Here is a 14,690-nt window from a genome sequence, read left to right as displayed (position 1 = left end):
TTGCTGTGAGAAGAAGTAGTTGAGTTGTTTGGTAAACTGTTTTGAAAAGTGCTGTGAGAATGAAAAGCAATTTCTAGGTGTTTGGTAAATTGCAAGGCAAAAGTGCTTTGACTGTGTATAATTACCAAAATGGGCATACATGCTAAGATATGTTGCTAAAATACATAATTTTGTTTTTTTTGATTATGTAACCATATCAAATAAAAAAAAAATTCTCATGTATTATTCTTCTACCCTTGGTTGGACCGAATAAAAGATTTACTTTAAATCATTCAATATGCATTTTATGTTTTACTATTACACAAAATAAGTCTAGAATATTTGGATTAATTTCCCTACCATAGATCAACGAGAACCATTACACTATAAATTAAAGTCGCTTGAAATTTGCAACTAAATGGAACTAGTAGATGCATTCATTAGACTTTGTGCAATTGCATTTCTTATCGCCTCCATTTATTATCTTCCCGGACCATCTTCATCATGTTCATTATCCTCCATCTATTCACTTGAGTAATTTCCACTTTCATCAAAATCAATATCTCGTTGAGCATATCTTCTTATGTAGTTATGAAGAGCCATAGTAGCAATAACTATCTTCACTTGTTTTTCATAAGAAAAGTGAGGCATATCACGTAAAATACTCCATTCACGTAAAGTAAAGTTCTATATTTTAGTTATGTGTAATCAAGTTATGATCATTGTTCTGTACCTTCATTATATGTTACTGCAAATGATCTAGCAAATGCACATCATTTTCTCTAAGATGACTTGAAAACAACAGTGATTTTAACTGCACTTAATAGCCATTTTCTATGTTTAAATCAGTCAACATAGCTTGTATGTAAGAACGGGTTGGAAATCTAGAAACTAATCAATTGGAGAACTCAAACACCAATTGGGCGAAACAAGCACCAACTACTAAAGATTAGTAATCAAAACAACATTTCTTTAATGTATGTAAAATTTTCCAATTCAGCAGCCCTTCTATCACATTTTAAGGTTTATTATTTTCCCATTACCATCTCTGCTGCTCTTTATTGGTCAAAGAGCAACTGAACAACCATGGATATGACAACCAAGCAATATAGGAAAAAAAAACATAGTACAAGGCACATGGATTAAGGTCTCAATTATGAAAAACTACAAACTTCATGATTTATCGTTTTACAAAAGTACTGTAAACATATCTTAAAGGAAACCAAATGAGAACTAAAAAGTACACACTACTACATCCTCTTCAAACTCTCAAATTGCTGCACTATCATATATCAAACTTGATCTTCAGCATGACCTGATATTATATAGGAAAACAACATCAGTCCCAATATACATATCAATCTGTGATGAAAGAACAAGTTGAAGAACATTCCAAACCAGTCCAATGACACAGAGATTTTGCTAAATTGCAAAGATGTTGACCACAATCTAAAGAGCTACTAGCCTTAATGGCTGTGTGAAGGTATGGCTGCCAAACTGATGCGAAAAACTGACTTCACAATGACATAAGTATCTCAAATGAACTCCGAAAATGGTGTCACATGTTTTGTTGAAAAGATAAGAATGTCTACGTTCAGTTTGTGGTTGACTACACAAGTTTGAATAAAGGAAACTATTGATATGAAATGGAACAAACAGCAACAGTGACAATTGGCAGAATTTCCTGATGCAGACCTTCAACTTCGAAAAATCATAATTTAATCTAGAGAAATCCTTTTTATGAGATTCCAATTCTGAAATGATCTTTAAGATGTCTACTGAAACTTTCATGAAGACACCAACTACAGATACCCAGCCGAAATGTACAGTTTTTAGTAAAAATGAAACTGGGTCAAAAACAACAGAATGCAGACCTCTGTTTTTGGCCTCAAAATTAATCGCTGCCTCTAAAATGAAATAGTACGAAACTAAACAGATATTAGCCTAATATATAAGATTTCAACACATGAAAATAGTTTCTAAAATGAAAATAGTTTCTAGGGACCAGAATATATCAATTTCACACTAGTATGCAAAGGTTGAAATATATACATATAAAAGAAGAGTACGAAGTACTTCTTTGTCATAATCCAAGTTTAGAAAAAAAAGCAGTTTGCAAGTTTAAAACCTTGTTCATAAAATCATGAAGGTCAAAGTACTCGAAGTTGCATTAATGTTTGTATACATTAATTTCAGTAATAGTAAGTTAGCTATCAATACAATAGTAGACTAACTCCATGCCTCTATGTCCACCTCCACCTCCAAGTCTAGTAAGTAATCTTTTCTGATACATGAGGAAGTTGTACTTATGCTGTAGCTATGATCTTTTTCATTCCAAAGGCCCTCTTTCTTAACTTTTCAGTGTATGATATAAGTGAGGAGTCACCTGAAAGAATATAGAGTAGGATCTAATGAGGGTTTCTACTATTGCAGTTCTCATTCAAATTGCTAAAGGAAATGGTTTCGACTTACTGACTTTTGAAACATTTTTCACGACGGCTTGGCATTGAATTAGCTCTTTACCTCCTCCTTATTAACGGTATACGGGGGCAAACAAATGATAGCCCTTTTTTTAAAAATACACCTAAACTTTTATAGACTCTATAAAAATCATTATTGAATACTCCTAAAATTTTATGAATTTGAAATCCGCTTTTAAAACTTTTAACTGAATGCACTCAAACTATTAGAGATTTTTTAACAATCATAATTGAATACCTCTAGTCCATAAACTTCTGAATTCCACAAGAAGTTTAGCACACCGGGTAGAGCGCAGTTATGATGTTCGACACACCTCCTAAAGAGATCCTACCAAGGACCTTTTGGAACTCATATATTTCAGGTTTCTGAAATCAAGATCAATTTTTACTAGTCATTGATAATTTGATATGCTAGCTTGATTGATAATACATGAACTTTCATAAAGGTTGCAAAATGTACATGTCTACCTACTGCAAGAAATTTTTTTTTCAACTCAAAGAACCAGCCAGCTAGCGTGAATATCAGTCACATTGATTCATATGCCAATCCTGGGCATATGCATCTTGGGCAAAGAATTTGTTTGCACCCGATTGAAACTGAAATACATTTTTTTACCAACTACATTCTCAATCAGCATTTGAAGTTTGTCTATAGACTATAATTAACCTCAATCCTATCAAACAACTAATTATTGATAATCATCACAAACATTCTCTTTCAAGAATTAACAATCAAATCTCTATCAAACAACTAATTACTGATAGTCATAATAAACATTCTCTTTCAAGAATCAAATCATACTAATTTATCATATGAAAAGTTCCTACCTCGATCTCTTGCACTCATGTCCCAAAAACCATCGATGAGGAGCTGGGTTTTGAAGAGACAGAGAGATCGATCCGGGAATGCTTTGGGTTTGGAGCGTGCCGCGGAGGAGTGACGGAGTTGGGTTTTGAATCCTCTTGAGAGATCGCTTTCTATAGAAACCGATGGTTTTTGAGATCGATGGTTTTGAGGAGGAGGCTGGGAAGAGAGATCTGGGAAGAGAGAAGGAAGAAACGAAACCCTATAGAAAAGATGAGGACATAATAGGAAAAAGGAGAAACTTTCATTTAATCAATACTGTTCACTCCGTGTTTTGACAGAAGCAGCTTCCCAAAGCTGGTACTTGGGTGCTTCTCAATTTCAGATTCTAGGAGAAGCAAACTGGACCAAAAGCACTTCCTAGACAATTTACCAAACAGCATAACATAACCTCAAAAGCAGAAGCAGGTCCAGAAGCACCTTCAAAATCAATCCCAAACTGGGCCTTAATCATAAGTCTCTACTGCTTTGAAAATTCAGGAATAAGGAGGTAGACATGAAATGGGATCTCACCTTCAGTACCTCCAATTTCGGTCATCCTAAATAATTTGTTTGCTCTTTTTCTTTTTCTTTTTCTTTTTCGTTCTTTTCTGCGACTCCATAACTTGATGTACGTTTGAAGCTTCTCATTTACATACAAGAATATCACATATTACAAACATAACTAAGTCAGATGTGACTTGGCCTAGCTACTACAAAGTAGCAAGTAACAATAACAAAACATCTAACTTAAATCTAATTGTTGAAGTTAAAAAAGACGATCAAGCAGCTGGTTTCCCAGCATGAAATGAAACTAATGAAGTGTGTGTATTTACATGCATGGCAGTGTAGCTTAAGCTTCTTTTCTCTACATACAAGAACGCGTGTCCCCAAATAAGGATATTCCATCAACTTTATCTTCAAGCTTAAGGAGCTTTTGAAACAATGTCAAATACTAGACAGGTGTCCCTTGACCGTTTGACATGTGTTGATCTAAGGTCGTCTGCTAGGGCAACAGCTGGCCAAGCTCTTGCTCTACACGTGTCCACTTCCCACTTCTCTCCCAACTATGTAAGTATTACTTTGCCTCATCCCATCCCTGCATGTCGTCCCAGATTTCCCAAAACCTACTTACTTAGGCCGTGTTTGGGTGAGACCATGGATAATGACCAAGAGAGAAAGGTGACGAAGAAAGCCAACATGGGAAGGTCGAGAAAGGGCTGCATGAAAGGGAAGGGAGGCCCTAAGAACGCTACGTGCACTTTCAGAGGAGTCAGGCAAAGAACTTGGGGCAAATGGGTGGCGGAAATACGCGAGCCCAAACGCGGTGCTAGGCTTTGGCTAGGCACTTTCAACACTTCCACGGAGGCAGCGCTGGCTTATGACGATGCGGCTCGAAAGCTGTACGGCTCCTCCGCCAAGCTCAACTTGCCGGACCACTCCTCCTCCTCCTCATCCTCCTCCTCCACATCACCGTCTTCGAAAACGAGTTCTGCTGATAAAGGTTGTGGTGAACACAAGCATGAAGCTTATTCAGGTGATATGCATGGAGGTTGGAGTAGTAATAATGGAGAGAATGATTGCTTGTGGGAGAGTAATCCTGTGTTGAGTGCTGATTGGTCTGGAGTTTGTGGGGAGAGGGAATTCTTAGAGCTGAATGATATAGGAATTATGATGGGTGGAAATGGCTTTGTAAGTTGGGAGGCTTCTTTGGAAGAAGCTCCATGGAGCATGTAAAGGTTTAAAATAAGGAGCTAGCTAGGGGATATTATATATAGTAGCGTGGGTTATGGTCCTTTACTCCTTTAGGATGGTTCTCTTGTTGGTATGTTTTAGTCTATTTGATCTTGATTTTTATTTTGCCAGAAAAAGTAACTATTTTTATCTTTTATTTTCCTTCCCTTTTGGGATTTTCATTCAAGTCTAATCAGCTCAATATATTTTTTACTCTCAAAACTTTGAAGAGTGAAAATATATCAAGTGTGTCATCAATCGCCATTTGACCCTTGACGGCTTGACCAAAGAGATATTTGTAGATGCAAAATATGTGTAATTATTGTAGAAAGTTATATCTTGCCCAAGACAAAAATATATAAAAAATAAAAATAAAAATAAATAAATAAAAATAAAAAAGACTGCAAGTCATCAACACTCAAGTCTATTAATTCCAAGGGTCGTGATCACTTACTCAATTTTAGTCTAAAAATTGCCCACTTGCTTCACTAAGAGTTTTTAACCCCATTTACTCAATCTAATATCTATTGCCAGTATTGCCCTCATACTCTCTCTCTCTCTCTCGACTCCCCTCAGCCTCTCTCTCATCCCAGACACTCTCTCTCAATTGACCGAGTGAATCACACTCAAGCCCTCACCGGAATCTGAATCAGACTCACCGGCCACCGCCGTCGGCCATCTGGTCCGCGCCGAGTTCTCGTTCCTCCGAGTCTGCGACCTCCGCTCGCTCCTCAAGTTCCTTCGATCCGTCGCGGAGTCCGACTCCATCATCAATCTCTCTATTCCAAACCCAATCGATTCTGGAGCTTCAAGGTCCGGCGATTTCGCACCTGCAATTTCACAGTTCTGGTAGATCCGAGAGCAATCGCCGGTGTCTTCGTCCCCAGTCGAGCCAATCGCAATCGTCGGCGTCGTCTGTCCCCCCAATAAAGAAAAAAGATTATTGCCCCCCAATAATATGTCTATTGGGGGGCAATAATCACTGCGATGTTTATTAAAGCACACTAATCTGTCAATGATAGAAACTGGTGATTTTTGGGATGGTCTATTGGGGGGCAATAGACAAATTATTGCCTCCCAATAATTTCTTAACTGTGGTTAATTAATCACTGAAATTAGAGTTTTGATAAGTCTTATGTTGTTTTGAGTTTATTAAAGTACAATAATCTGTCAATGATATAAACTAGTGATTTTTGGGGTGGTCTATTGGGAGGCAATAGACAGATTATTGCCCCCCCCCCCCATAATGTCTTAACTGTGGTTCATTTATTACAGGTCTTTTTAACAAATTGCTGCTAGATTCATTAACCAAAATAATTAGGTTTATTGGGGGGTCATAAAAAGTTTATTGCCCCCCAATAATTTTTTTATAGATGGTCAGAAGTAACTCAGTTTGGTTTTAAATTTGTTTACAAAAGTACAGGTATTCAAATTCAATACTTGGTGAATTTAAGTCCCAAAATAATCAGGTTATGAGCGCCCATTTTGCCACAACGACCACAACGAATTGGCTTTTTTTTCACACTCTGCACTTTACTTGAACCGCTTCACCCTAGGCCTCCCGGGTGACCTCTTCGCAAGAATAAATGCACCTAACAACCAAAGGATCACCCATATTTCTGCAAAAAATAACAAAATGTAGCAGCAAAACACATTAGAAGCAGTCTTTAAACCTAATTATTGCCCCCCAATAATGTAGTCAGAACAACCAAAACATTTCAGAAAATGTAACAAATTGCTCTGAACAAAAAGTAAAAGATCAGTAAACAACAATTATAGAGACTTTATAACAATTAAGACACATTATTGCCCCCCAATAGGCAAATTATTGCCTCCCAATAATATGGCCAGAACAAAAAAAAAACACTTCAGAAACAGTAACAAATTGCTCTGAACACAACTAATATTTCGTTAGAACTAGAAAATATGAAATCTAACTGTTTCAGAACAAACAGAATCAACAAATACGAAAATAAACGAAGATCAAAGTCAAAAAACCAGTTCAAACTTAACACGAAGCTCAAATTCACCAAAATAAGTTTGAAGTTAACAAAGCAATTCAAAACTAACACAATGTACACAAAAAGACCAAGAAATTCAAATCAAACAAATTAAACCGAGCTAAAATCAAAAATTTAGAGATCAATGAAGAAAAGAATCAAACCGTGATGAAGGAGGAACACAAACAAGAGCTCGATCTCGGTCTATGGTGATAATCACAGCACAGCTCCTCTCTCTATCTAGAAATCGCAGAGCTTCTCTCTTTAGAAATCGCAGAGCTCCTCTCTCTCGAATTTGCAGAGCTCCTCTCACTCCAATAATTGCACAGCTCCTCTCTCTCTCTAAAATGGCAGAGCTTCTCTCTCTATAATCGGGGAGTTTCTCTCTCTAAGTCTCTTTCTGTTTCAATTTTCAGCTTTGACAATTAAAAAGGGCAAAACAGTCCAAAAATATGAAGAAAACAGGTCCAACTCTTAGAGTTTTGGGTAAGTGAGGTTTAAAAATAAAAACTGTTGTGTAAGTGGGCAATCTCTTAGAGTGTTTGGATAAATGGGGTTAATTAACCTCAAAATTGAGTAAATGATCATTTTCTCTAATTCGAATAAAGAGCTTTCCTCAAGAAGGAGAAGTGTGGAAAGAGCTAACTCTCTTTTTAAGATCACAAAATTATGGGAGACCAATCTTGGGTTGGGTAATGTATGTATCATTGGGCTTAGAAATGTGTACAATTTGATAGGGAGGGCTTGATGGAGTGGCTCTTTACTGAATTGATTAGGATAATCATTGCCCAAAAAAATGATGGTCAAATATTCCCGTTAGAAGCAAAACCAGAAATCTGTTTACGTTTTCAATCTCCGTTCTTTTTTTTTTTGGTCATAATCAATCTCCGTTCTTCTGTTTGTTGATTTAAGTATTTTGAGGCACATGACCATGACTATTTAGTAGTTCTCTACATCACTAATTAATGTAACCATGTTGTAGAGAAACTGAAATTGAGAGGAATTTGCTGTGTATTCTCATTGATAATAGGGGCCTCTTTATATAGAGGATTACAATGCATAGAATCTCAATCGTACAAGGAAAGTAATCGTACATTGAATAGGAATCTAGATCCTTCTAATTTAACCATATTACCACTAGGTCAAGTAACCTAGAGTTTGAGCCAAACACAAATAGAGATATCCTTAAACACTCCCCCTTGTGTTGTCCAAACGCGGTGCTTCTCTCGTTGCCTCGTTAAAAACATTGCCGAGTAACAAAAACCCAGTGGGACAAAAATAACCTCGGTCGAAGGGGAAAAAGAGCACAACACACCCTTCACGTTTCGAGACCATACATGTAGACATCTCCCCCTGATGTCTGCATCTCCCCCTGATGACTACGGTCATGGGAGTTCGGGTAACTTCCGCAAACGATGCTACCAACATATCTCTCGAAAGTGGAATTTAGGCAATGACTTAGTGAGCAAGTCTGCCACACTGTCCTCAGATTGAACCTAGTTCACTTTGATCTTGAGGAGAGTCTGTTGTTGCTGATTAAGCTTGGTGTTGTCGCTTTGATGTAGCCTTGCTTCATTTGTTCAAAACAAGCTGCATTATCCTAAATGCTCGTAGGCTCATCTATGGTAGACTTCAAACCACAATTGTTCGAACATGCGTAATTATGGATCCAATCCATATACATTCACGAATCTCTTCGTGAAGAGCAATAGTCTCTGCATGGTCCAAACATATAGCAACTAGGGTCTATTATGTAGACCTCCAAGATATCGCAGTCTTTACCCATGGTGAACACTTAACCAGTTTGGGAATGACCTTTGTGTGGGTCAGAGAGATACCCAGCATCAGCAAAACCTTCCAAAACGCTGACTTCGTTTTGGGATGGGGAGAGGGGACGCAGGCCAGTGTTGGCGGCGTTCCTGGTGTGTGATGGGTCTGAATCCATCATCTCTCTGTAGGGATAGAACAAGCTCATATCAATCGTACATCTCAAGTACTGAAAGATATCTTTTACACCAATCCTAATGGCGTCGCGTTGGTGCAAAGTTATATCTTAGTTAACAAGCTAACTGCAAATGAGATGTCCGGTCTTGCATGTGCATTTAACTAAGTACAATAATGCGCCTATTGTACTCAAGTAAGGCACTTCTGCCTCTAGCACATCTTCGTCATCATCCTTTCGACGAAGATGATCCTTTTCAGGATCAAGACTACGAACGATCATGGGGGTGCTTGAAGGCTTGACCTTGTCAAAATGCCTAAGAATCTATCAACACGATGCTCAAGTTCCAAACCGAGACATAATCGTGTTCTCCCAAAATCCTTCATCTCAAACTCGGATTTCTAGTGTTCAGCGGTTTCCCTTAACTCTTTAAGGGCTTCTAATGAAGATCATGTCCAACATGAACCGCGATAGAATCCTAAACTTGTTATGGAAACGCGTGGGCATATCCCTTCCCAATCAAGTAGTCATTTTAGTGAGCGTTTCAACCTCTTTGTAAACGCGCTTCGTGGTCTAGAGCCACTTGACTTGGGTAAATGAAGTTCACCATGAACCTTCATGTATATTCCGTATCTAGATCCCCATAGAGATACGTAGTGACCACATTTGTAAGCTGCATGTGCAGTTATTCGAAAACTACCAAACTGACAAGGTAGTGGAGTGCAATGACATCCATTACGAGAGAATATGTCTCATCGTAGTCGATTCCAGGGCGTTTTGTGAGAAGCCTTGCGCCATAAGGCGAGATTGCCATCTCTTTTTCTCATCACGCTTTCTAACGAAGACCCATTAGTCAATAGGTTTTATGTCAGGAGGTGTTGGCATTACTGGCTCAGAAAACCTTCCTCTTCGTTAGAGAATCTATCTTAACCTGGATCGCATATTTCCATTAAGGCCAAATCTCTCTACGTTGGCATTCATTCATCAACGGAGCGTGGTTCGATATCATCTAACTCAACAAACTCATGCGCAACGAAATGTGCAACTACATCATCAATTATGATGGAGTTTCTATCCCACGTCTCATGTACACTAGTGTAAGTTTCATAGTGCTCTATATTCTCAGGAATAGGTTCTGACATTGAGGCGTCCCCCAACGATAACCATAACCCGGAAGATACTCATGAGACGGATTTTGAGTCTTGATGATCAAAGGATTGGAATGTGCAAAAGTATCATTCGAACCCACGGGCCTCCCACGTATCCTAGCTGGGGCCATGGCCTGTAACGCCAAAGTGCCACTCTCTATGGCGTTGGCGCCATGCCTACCTCCGTGTAGGGTGGCGCAACGTCCTCTCGTAGGGACGTCCATCCTTGCAGGAATGTTTGCAGCATGTTTGTGTGATCTCGTCACTTTAGTAGGGATCGAGATGAGACATAGTGAGGACAGACTACGACAATTCTTGTCGTTCCTTTTGAACATTCGTGTTCTTATCTCCCCCTAACGACGGGAAGACTGTCTCATCAAAGTGACATCCGCAAATCTAGCGGTAAGGAGATCGCCTAGCAAGGGCATTAAGTGGCGGACGATAGTTGGAGTCTCAAATCCAACGTAGTTGCCCATTCGTCTATGAGGACCTATCATAGTGAGATGTGGCAGCGCAATTGGCACATAAATGGCTCACTCAAATGTGTGTAAGTACAAAATACTTGTACCCAGTCACTAGCTGTAACGCAGAGAGACATTAAGTGGCGGTAGGTCGTAGACGAATTAGCATGGCTGCATGCGATATTGCATCACCCCAGGCGGATATTGGTGCGCATTACCAATGTCCGGACTACCATCGTAGTCGTTTCCGCGAGACCATGTGGGTGTGTTCATGAGAATATAATGTCCAACATTAGTCCCAATGCAATAACCATCGAAAGTCTTCGATGTAAACTCTCTAGCATCGTCAAGTCCAATTGACGGAATAGGATGATCCGGGGAGTGAGCCCTTTGTTGTATGATATGTGCTAGGAGTGTAGCATAAGCAGCATTACAGGTGGACAATGGCACAACACGGGACCAGCGTGTTGGCATATCAACCAACATCATGAGATATTTAAACATCCGCAAGTTGGTGGAATCAGTCCACAGAATCCCTACGGATTCTATGTAAGAACATAATGAGTATTTTCATATCCTTTGCATAGGACGGTCTCAGTCCTAATTTTCCAAAGGAAGTGGCTTTGTAAAATGAGCGAGAGGCCTTAGAAGCAACCAAAGAGAGTTTTGGTTGGGCCTGAGTGTTTGAAACGCATATTGAAGCAAAGTTTGTGACTACATCACCCATTATGGTGTCATGACCATGGGAAGTGGCATCCATGGCGTTATAACTATGGGGATTGACATCCATGGCGTCATGGCCATGGGTAGCGCCATATATGGCGTTGTCACAAGGGACTTGGGCGGCCATATGGCGCCCCAAGACAGCTGCAGCGCCAGATGCTGCTATTGTTGCGGTCTTGCTAATTCCAGGAACCAATTTTTGATTCTTGCTTCATTTCGCTTGAGGGTGTCCATGTGAAGTCATTAGTAGACGGATCATCATATCATGACCAGGGTGACTTATCCTGTCGAGACAAAGCCAATATGTGTCTAAATCCAAGAGATCTTCTCTCATAACTTTATTGGATTTAATAGCTCGAATAGTGACATAGAGTCCACTAGAGAGACACATAAACTTCTCTAAGATGCGCCTTCGTTCGCAATCATTAGAGGCTGTGAGCCCCGGAAAAATTTATCGAGCTCAAGTGAAATAGTTCGATAATTTACTTATCGATTTCGATAAAAGTTAAGTACTCGAGAATATTTTCAAAAAATTTCGTGAAGTGAAATCCTCAATTTAGAAGTTGGATAATGAAGTACACGTCACGATGAGTTCGTGGAAATTTTCAGAGAATTTTTCGGTGAACCGAACTATTTATAGCGAATTTCCGAAGTTGTGGAATTTTAGAATTTAAAACAAGAAATAGAAAATAGGTGGAGAAATCCCAGCCATTGATTCACCCACCGCTTGATCCTAGCCGTCCATCCTTAATTGGATCAGTCTATATATATCCAAGTGTTGCTCTGTTGGGAGATCCAGAAGGATCGAGAGAGAGGAAGAGAACCAGAGTTCTCTCTGACCCGAAACGCGACCCGGAGACCTGCAAAGAGGATCCGACCGGGGATACTCCGTCCGGCCACCTCACAGCGGCGGACCACCGGCATTATCTTCGCATCGACGTCGCCGTCACGTCTGTGGCCTCGGATCGTGCATGCACCGGCTGTAGACGGAGGACCGACGACTGGAAGCCCCGAACTCTCTCTGCCAACCTCTGCAAATTCCGGCGTCTCCGACCACCTTCTGGGCCGTTTGTGGTATAAAACCTCCTCTCCTCATCGTAATCTTCACGCTTGTGTAATTATTTTTCGATTTAGCTTAAGTTTGATGATTTTTCGTTTCTGGGTTTCGGCCTCCGCCGCAGTTCCACTACGCCGGCAGCTTTCCGGCTCTTCTTGGCTTCGTCCGGGCTTTGTTAATCACAAATTGTTGGGTTGAATTGCGTCGAAGCCATCAGCTCCTCACTAGTCGAGTTTTGGCAGTGAGTGTGGCTCGGTTGTAGTTGATTACCGAAGGTATAATTCCAAACTTTGAATTGGAAGATTGCTCTGGTGATGAATTCGAAATTGTGGACTGAAGAGCTTTTGAATTATTTCTGCTTGGGTTTAATTGAGTTGGGAGATTATGTTGTGTTGGCAATGTGATGTAATTTGCATGTACAGAGTGTGCGTTCGTGTTTTGGTTGAATTGGTTGAGTTGTGATTGGAGAAATTGGTCGGGTTGTGTTGAGTGGGTTGTTTGCCTTGAGTTGAATGACTTTTGTTCAAGACTAATGTTGAATTGAAATTATGTGGTGGAAGTGGCCTAAAGTAATATATGGGTGTCTAGAGTAAATTAGGTACACCCGTATTGAGTCGAAATATGTTGGAAAAATATTGGGTGTCCATAGTAAATTCTGTCGAATTACTATGTGATAAAATACGAAATAGAAGTAAAAGACCGAGTGTAGGGGGATTGAGATAAACTGTTGATGTGATTGGAAGCATGTTCTAATGTTCTATGCTTGTGTATATGTTAAATAAATAGAAGGTGAAAGGAATTAATTTACAAGTATATATGTTTGGTCGATAACGTAACTTCAAGTCAATGTTCGATAATTGAGGTTAATATCGAGTCTACCTCGATTGGTCAAACATGGTCAAATGGTCAAGTGTGGTCAACCCTTGGTCAACTCCTGGTCAAACCAGGAAAAGTTGGGGTTGGACGATATATTAATCGTCGAGATTTCGTTTAACTGTTCAAAAGTTATTAACTATCGAAATGCCGGAATCTAGGACTCCAGTTACCCGAGGAACAGAAGGTTCGCAACTCTCGGAGTACGTGAGAGAACGCATCGGAATCCAGGTAGGGATTCAGGACTCTCCTCGGTTGGTGATTTTCTTTTATATTTTATTAATGTGATGCATGATAAGTGGTATGGGTTGGTTATGTAAAATGCAATGCATACTAACCAATCCGTGAGAAAATGTGTGATGGCTTGAGAGCGAAGGGTGGCTCTGACTTCCTTGGGTTCGATCCCCTTAACCTCCGGAGGGTTAGTTACGCCGGTCGTCCGGGTATTCCGATTGTAATGACGGGCCCGGTACGTGTGTGTAGCTAGGTAGTGGACGCTCTCGCTACGCTTACCTGGTGATAAATTAATTTGAGGTAAGGTCGTGTAGTGGGTCTATGGGACCGGCCATCAGGTAATACTTGGTTTTGGCGCCGTATTTATTTAAGCATCATGCATCGGTTTTCAAGTTGAAAATCATTAAAGTTTGTCGTTCTTTTAAATATTTGGTTTAAATATGTTTTCATACTGGGCAGCCCAAATATTTGTTTATTGGTTTTAAATCTAGTTGAGGTAGAGTTCCTGTAGAGCAGCGAGGACGAAAGCTCACCCCTACAACAGTATGGATGCAGGTACTGTGCACTGGTGACGGGACAATGGCGGACGGAGCTGGGTGTGCGGAACAAGTTTGGTAAACCGCCTTCTGGGCTTTATACTGCTTTCTATTTCTCGAACTTTGTGTCCCGGAATTCTTGGGTCAAACGTGGTTAAATTCCTAGTCCTTAAATCTTGTGCCTCCTGAGTGAGCATTCATTTCAAGTCTGGACGAACAAAATGATTTTTGGGCAACTCAAAGATTTTCACCTCAAAAATATTTGTAGCTTTCGCTGTGTTTTACGAAAAGTTTTCAAACAAAATGCCTAGCGGTTCTCTAGAATTTAAATCGAGCGTTTGGTTTATGTTTTAGAGGCTCGCGGCACTGTGACGTGCTTAAGCTGGTGAGGTGCAGCTTGGGGCGTTACAGAAAGTGGTATCAGAGCAATGCTTCTGAGTTTTCGATTTCAACGATTTAAAAACCTCTGAATACCCGGAAAAGTTTCTGTCAGCTCGTGAAAATTTCCAAGTTCTGGTAAGTTGACTTGGGAAATGGTTGGTTAAGAACGTGTTTCGGAAGTCGGAACCTTTGACTTAAAAAGTTGTTAGAATTTCTACCTAACGTTCGAAAAGGTTTGACTTCGGTTCTTAAGACCAAGTTTCAAAAACGTTCGACGAAGTTTTCGGAAAAAGGATTT

The 14,690-nt window shown here is 39.8% G+C and overlaps 1 protein-coding gene and 2 long non-coding RNA genes across 4 annotated transcripts; 2 read left to right on the top strand and 1 right to left on the bottom strand.

Annotated features, from left to right (window-relative positions):
* Positions 1-1,103: 1,103 nt before the first annotated feature.
* On the bottom strand, positions 1,104-4,087 carry LOC133721252 (uncharacterized). Of its 2 annotated transcripts, XR_009852123.1 has the most exons (3): positions 3,838-4,087; positions 3,288-3,744; positions 1,104-1,294 (listed from the first exon to the last, which is right to left on the bottom strand). It is a non-coding gene; the product is annotated as an uncharacterized LOC133721252 (long non-coding RNA). The 2 variants fall into 2 exon arrangements; XR_009852122.1 differs by lacking the exon at positions 3,838-4,087 and having other exon boundaries at positions 3,288-3,831.
* Positions 4,088-4,391: 304 nt separating this feature from the next.
* LOC133720854 (dehydration-responsive element-binding protein 2D) lies at positions 4,392-5,040 on the top strand. The gene has a single exon (XM_062147331.1). The coding sequence runs from the start codon at positions 4,462-4,464 to the stop codon at positions 5,038-5,040; it is 579 nt and encodes a 192-aa protein (XP_062003315.1). The 5' UTR covers positions 4,392-4,461.
* Positions 5,041-13,245: 8,205 nt separating this feature from the next.
* Positions 13,246-14,481, top strand: LOC133719994 (uncharacterized). Its single transcript, XR_009851618.1, has 2 exons — positions 13,246-13,813; positions 14,020-14,481. It is a non-coding gene; the product is annotated as an uncharacterized LOC133719994 (long non-coding RNA).
* Positions 14,482-14,690: the final 209 nt, after the last annotated feature.

Source organism: Rosa rugosa, chromosome 7 (genome assembly GCF_958449725.1).
Source record: "Rosa rugosa chromosome 7, drRosRugo1.1, whole genome shotgun sequence".
NCBI classification, from domain to species: domain Eukaryota; kingdom Viridiplantae; phylum Streptophyta; class Magnoliopsida; order Rosales; family Rosaceae; genus Rosa; species Rosa rugosa.
The sequence above is the reverse complement of the archived record's forward strand: the minus strand, read 5'-3'. Positions and strand labels throughout refer to the sequence as shown.

Coding starts and splice junctions, on each gene's coding strand:
- LOC133720854 (XM_062147331.1), top strand. CDS start 4,462: ATGGATAATGACCAAGAGAGAAAGGTGACGAAGAAAGCCAACATGGGA.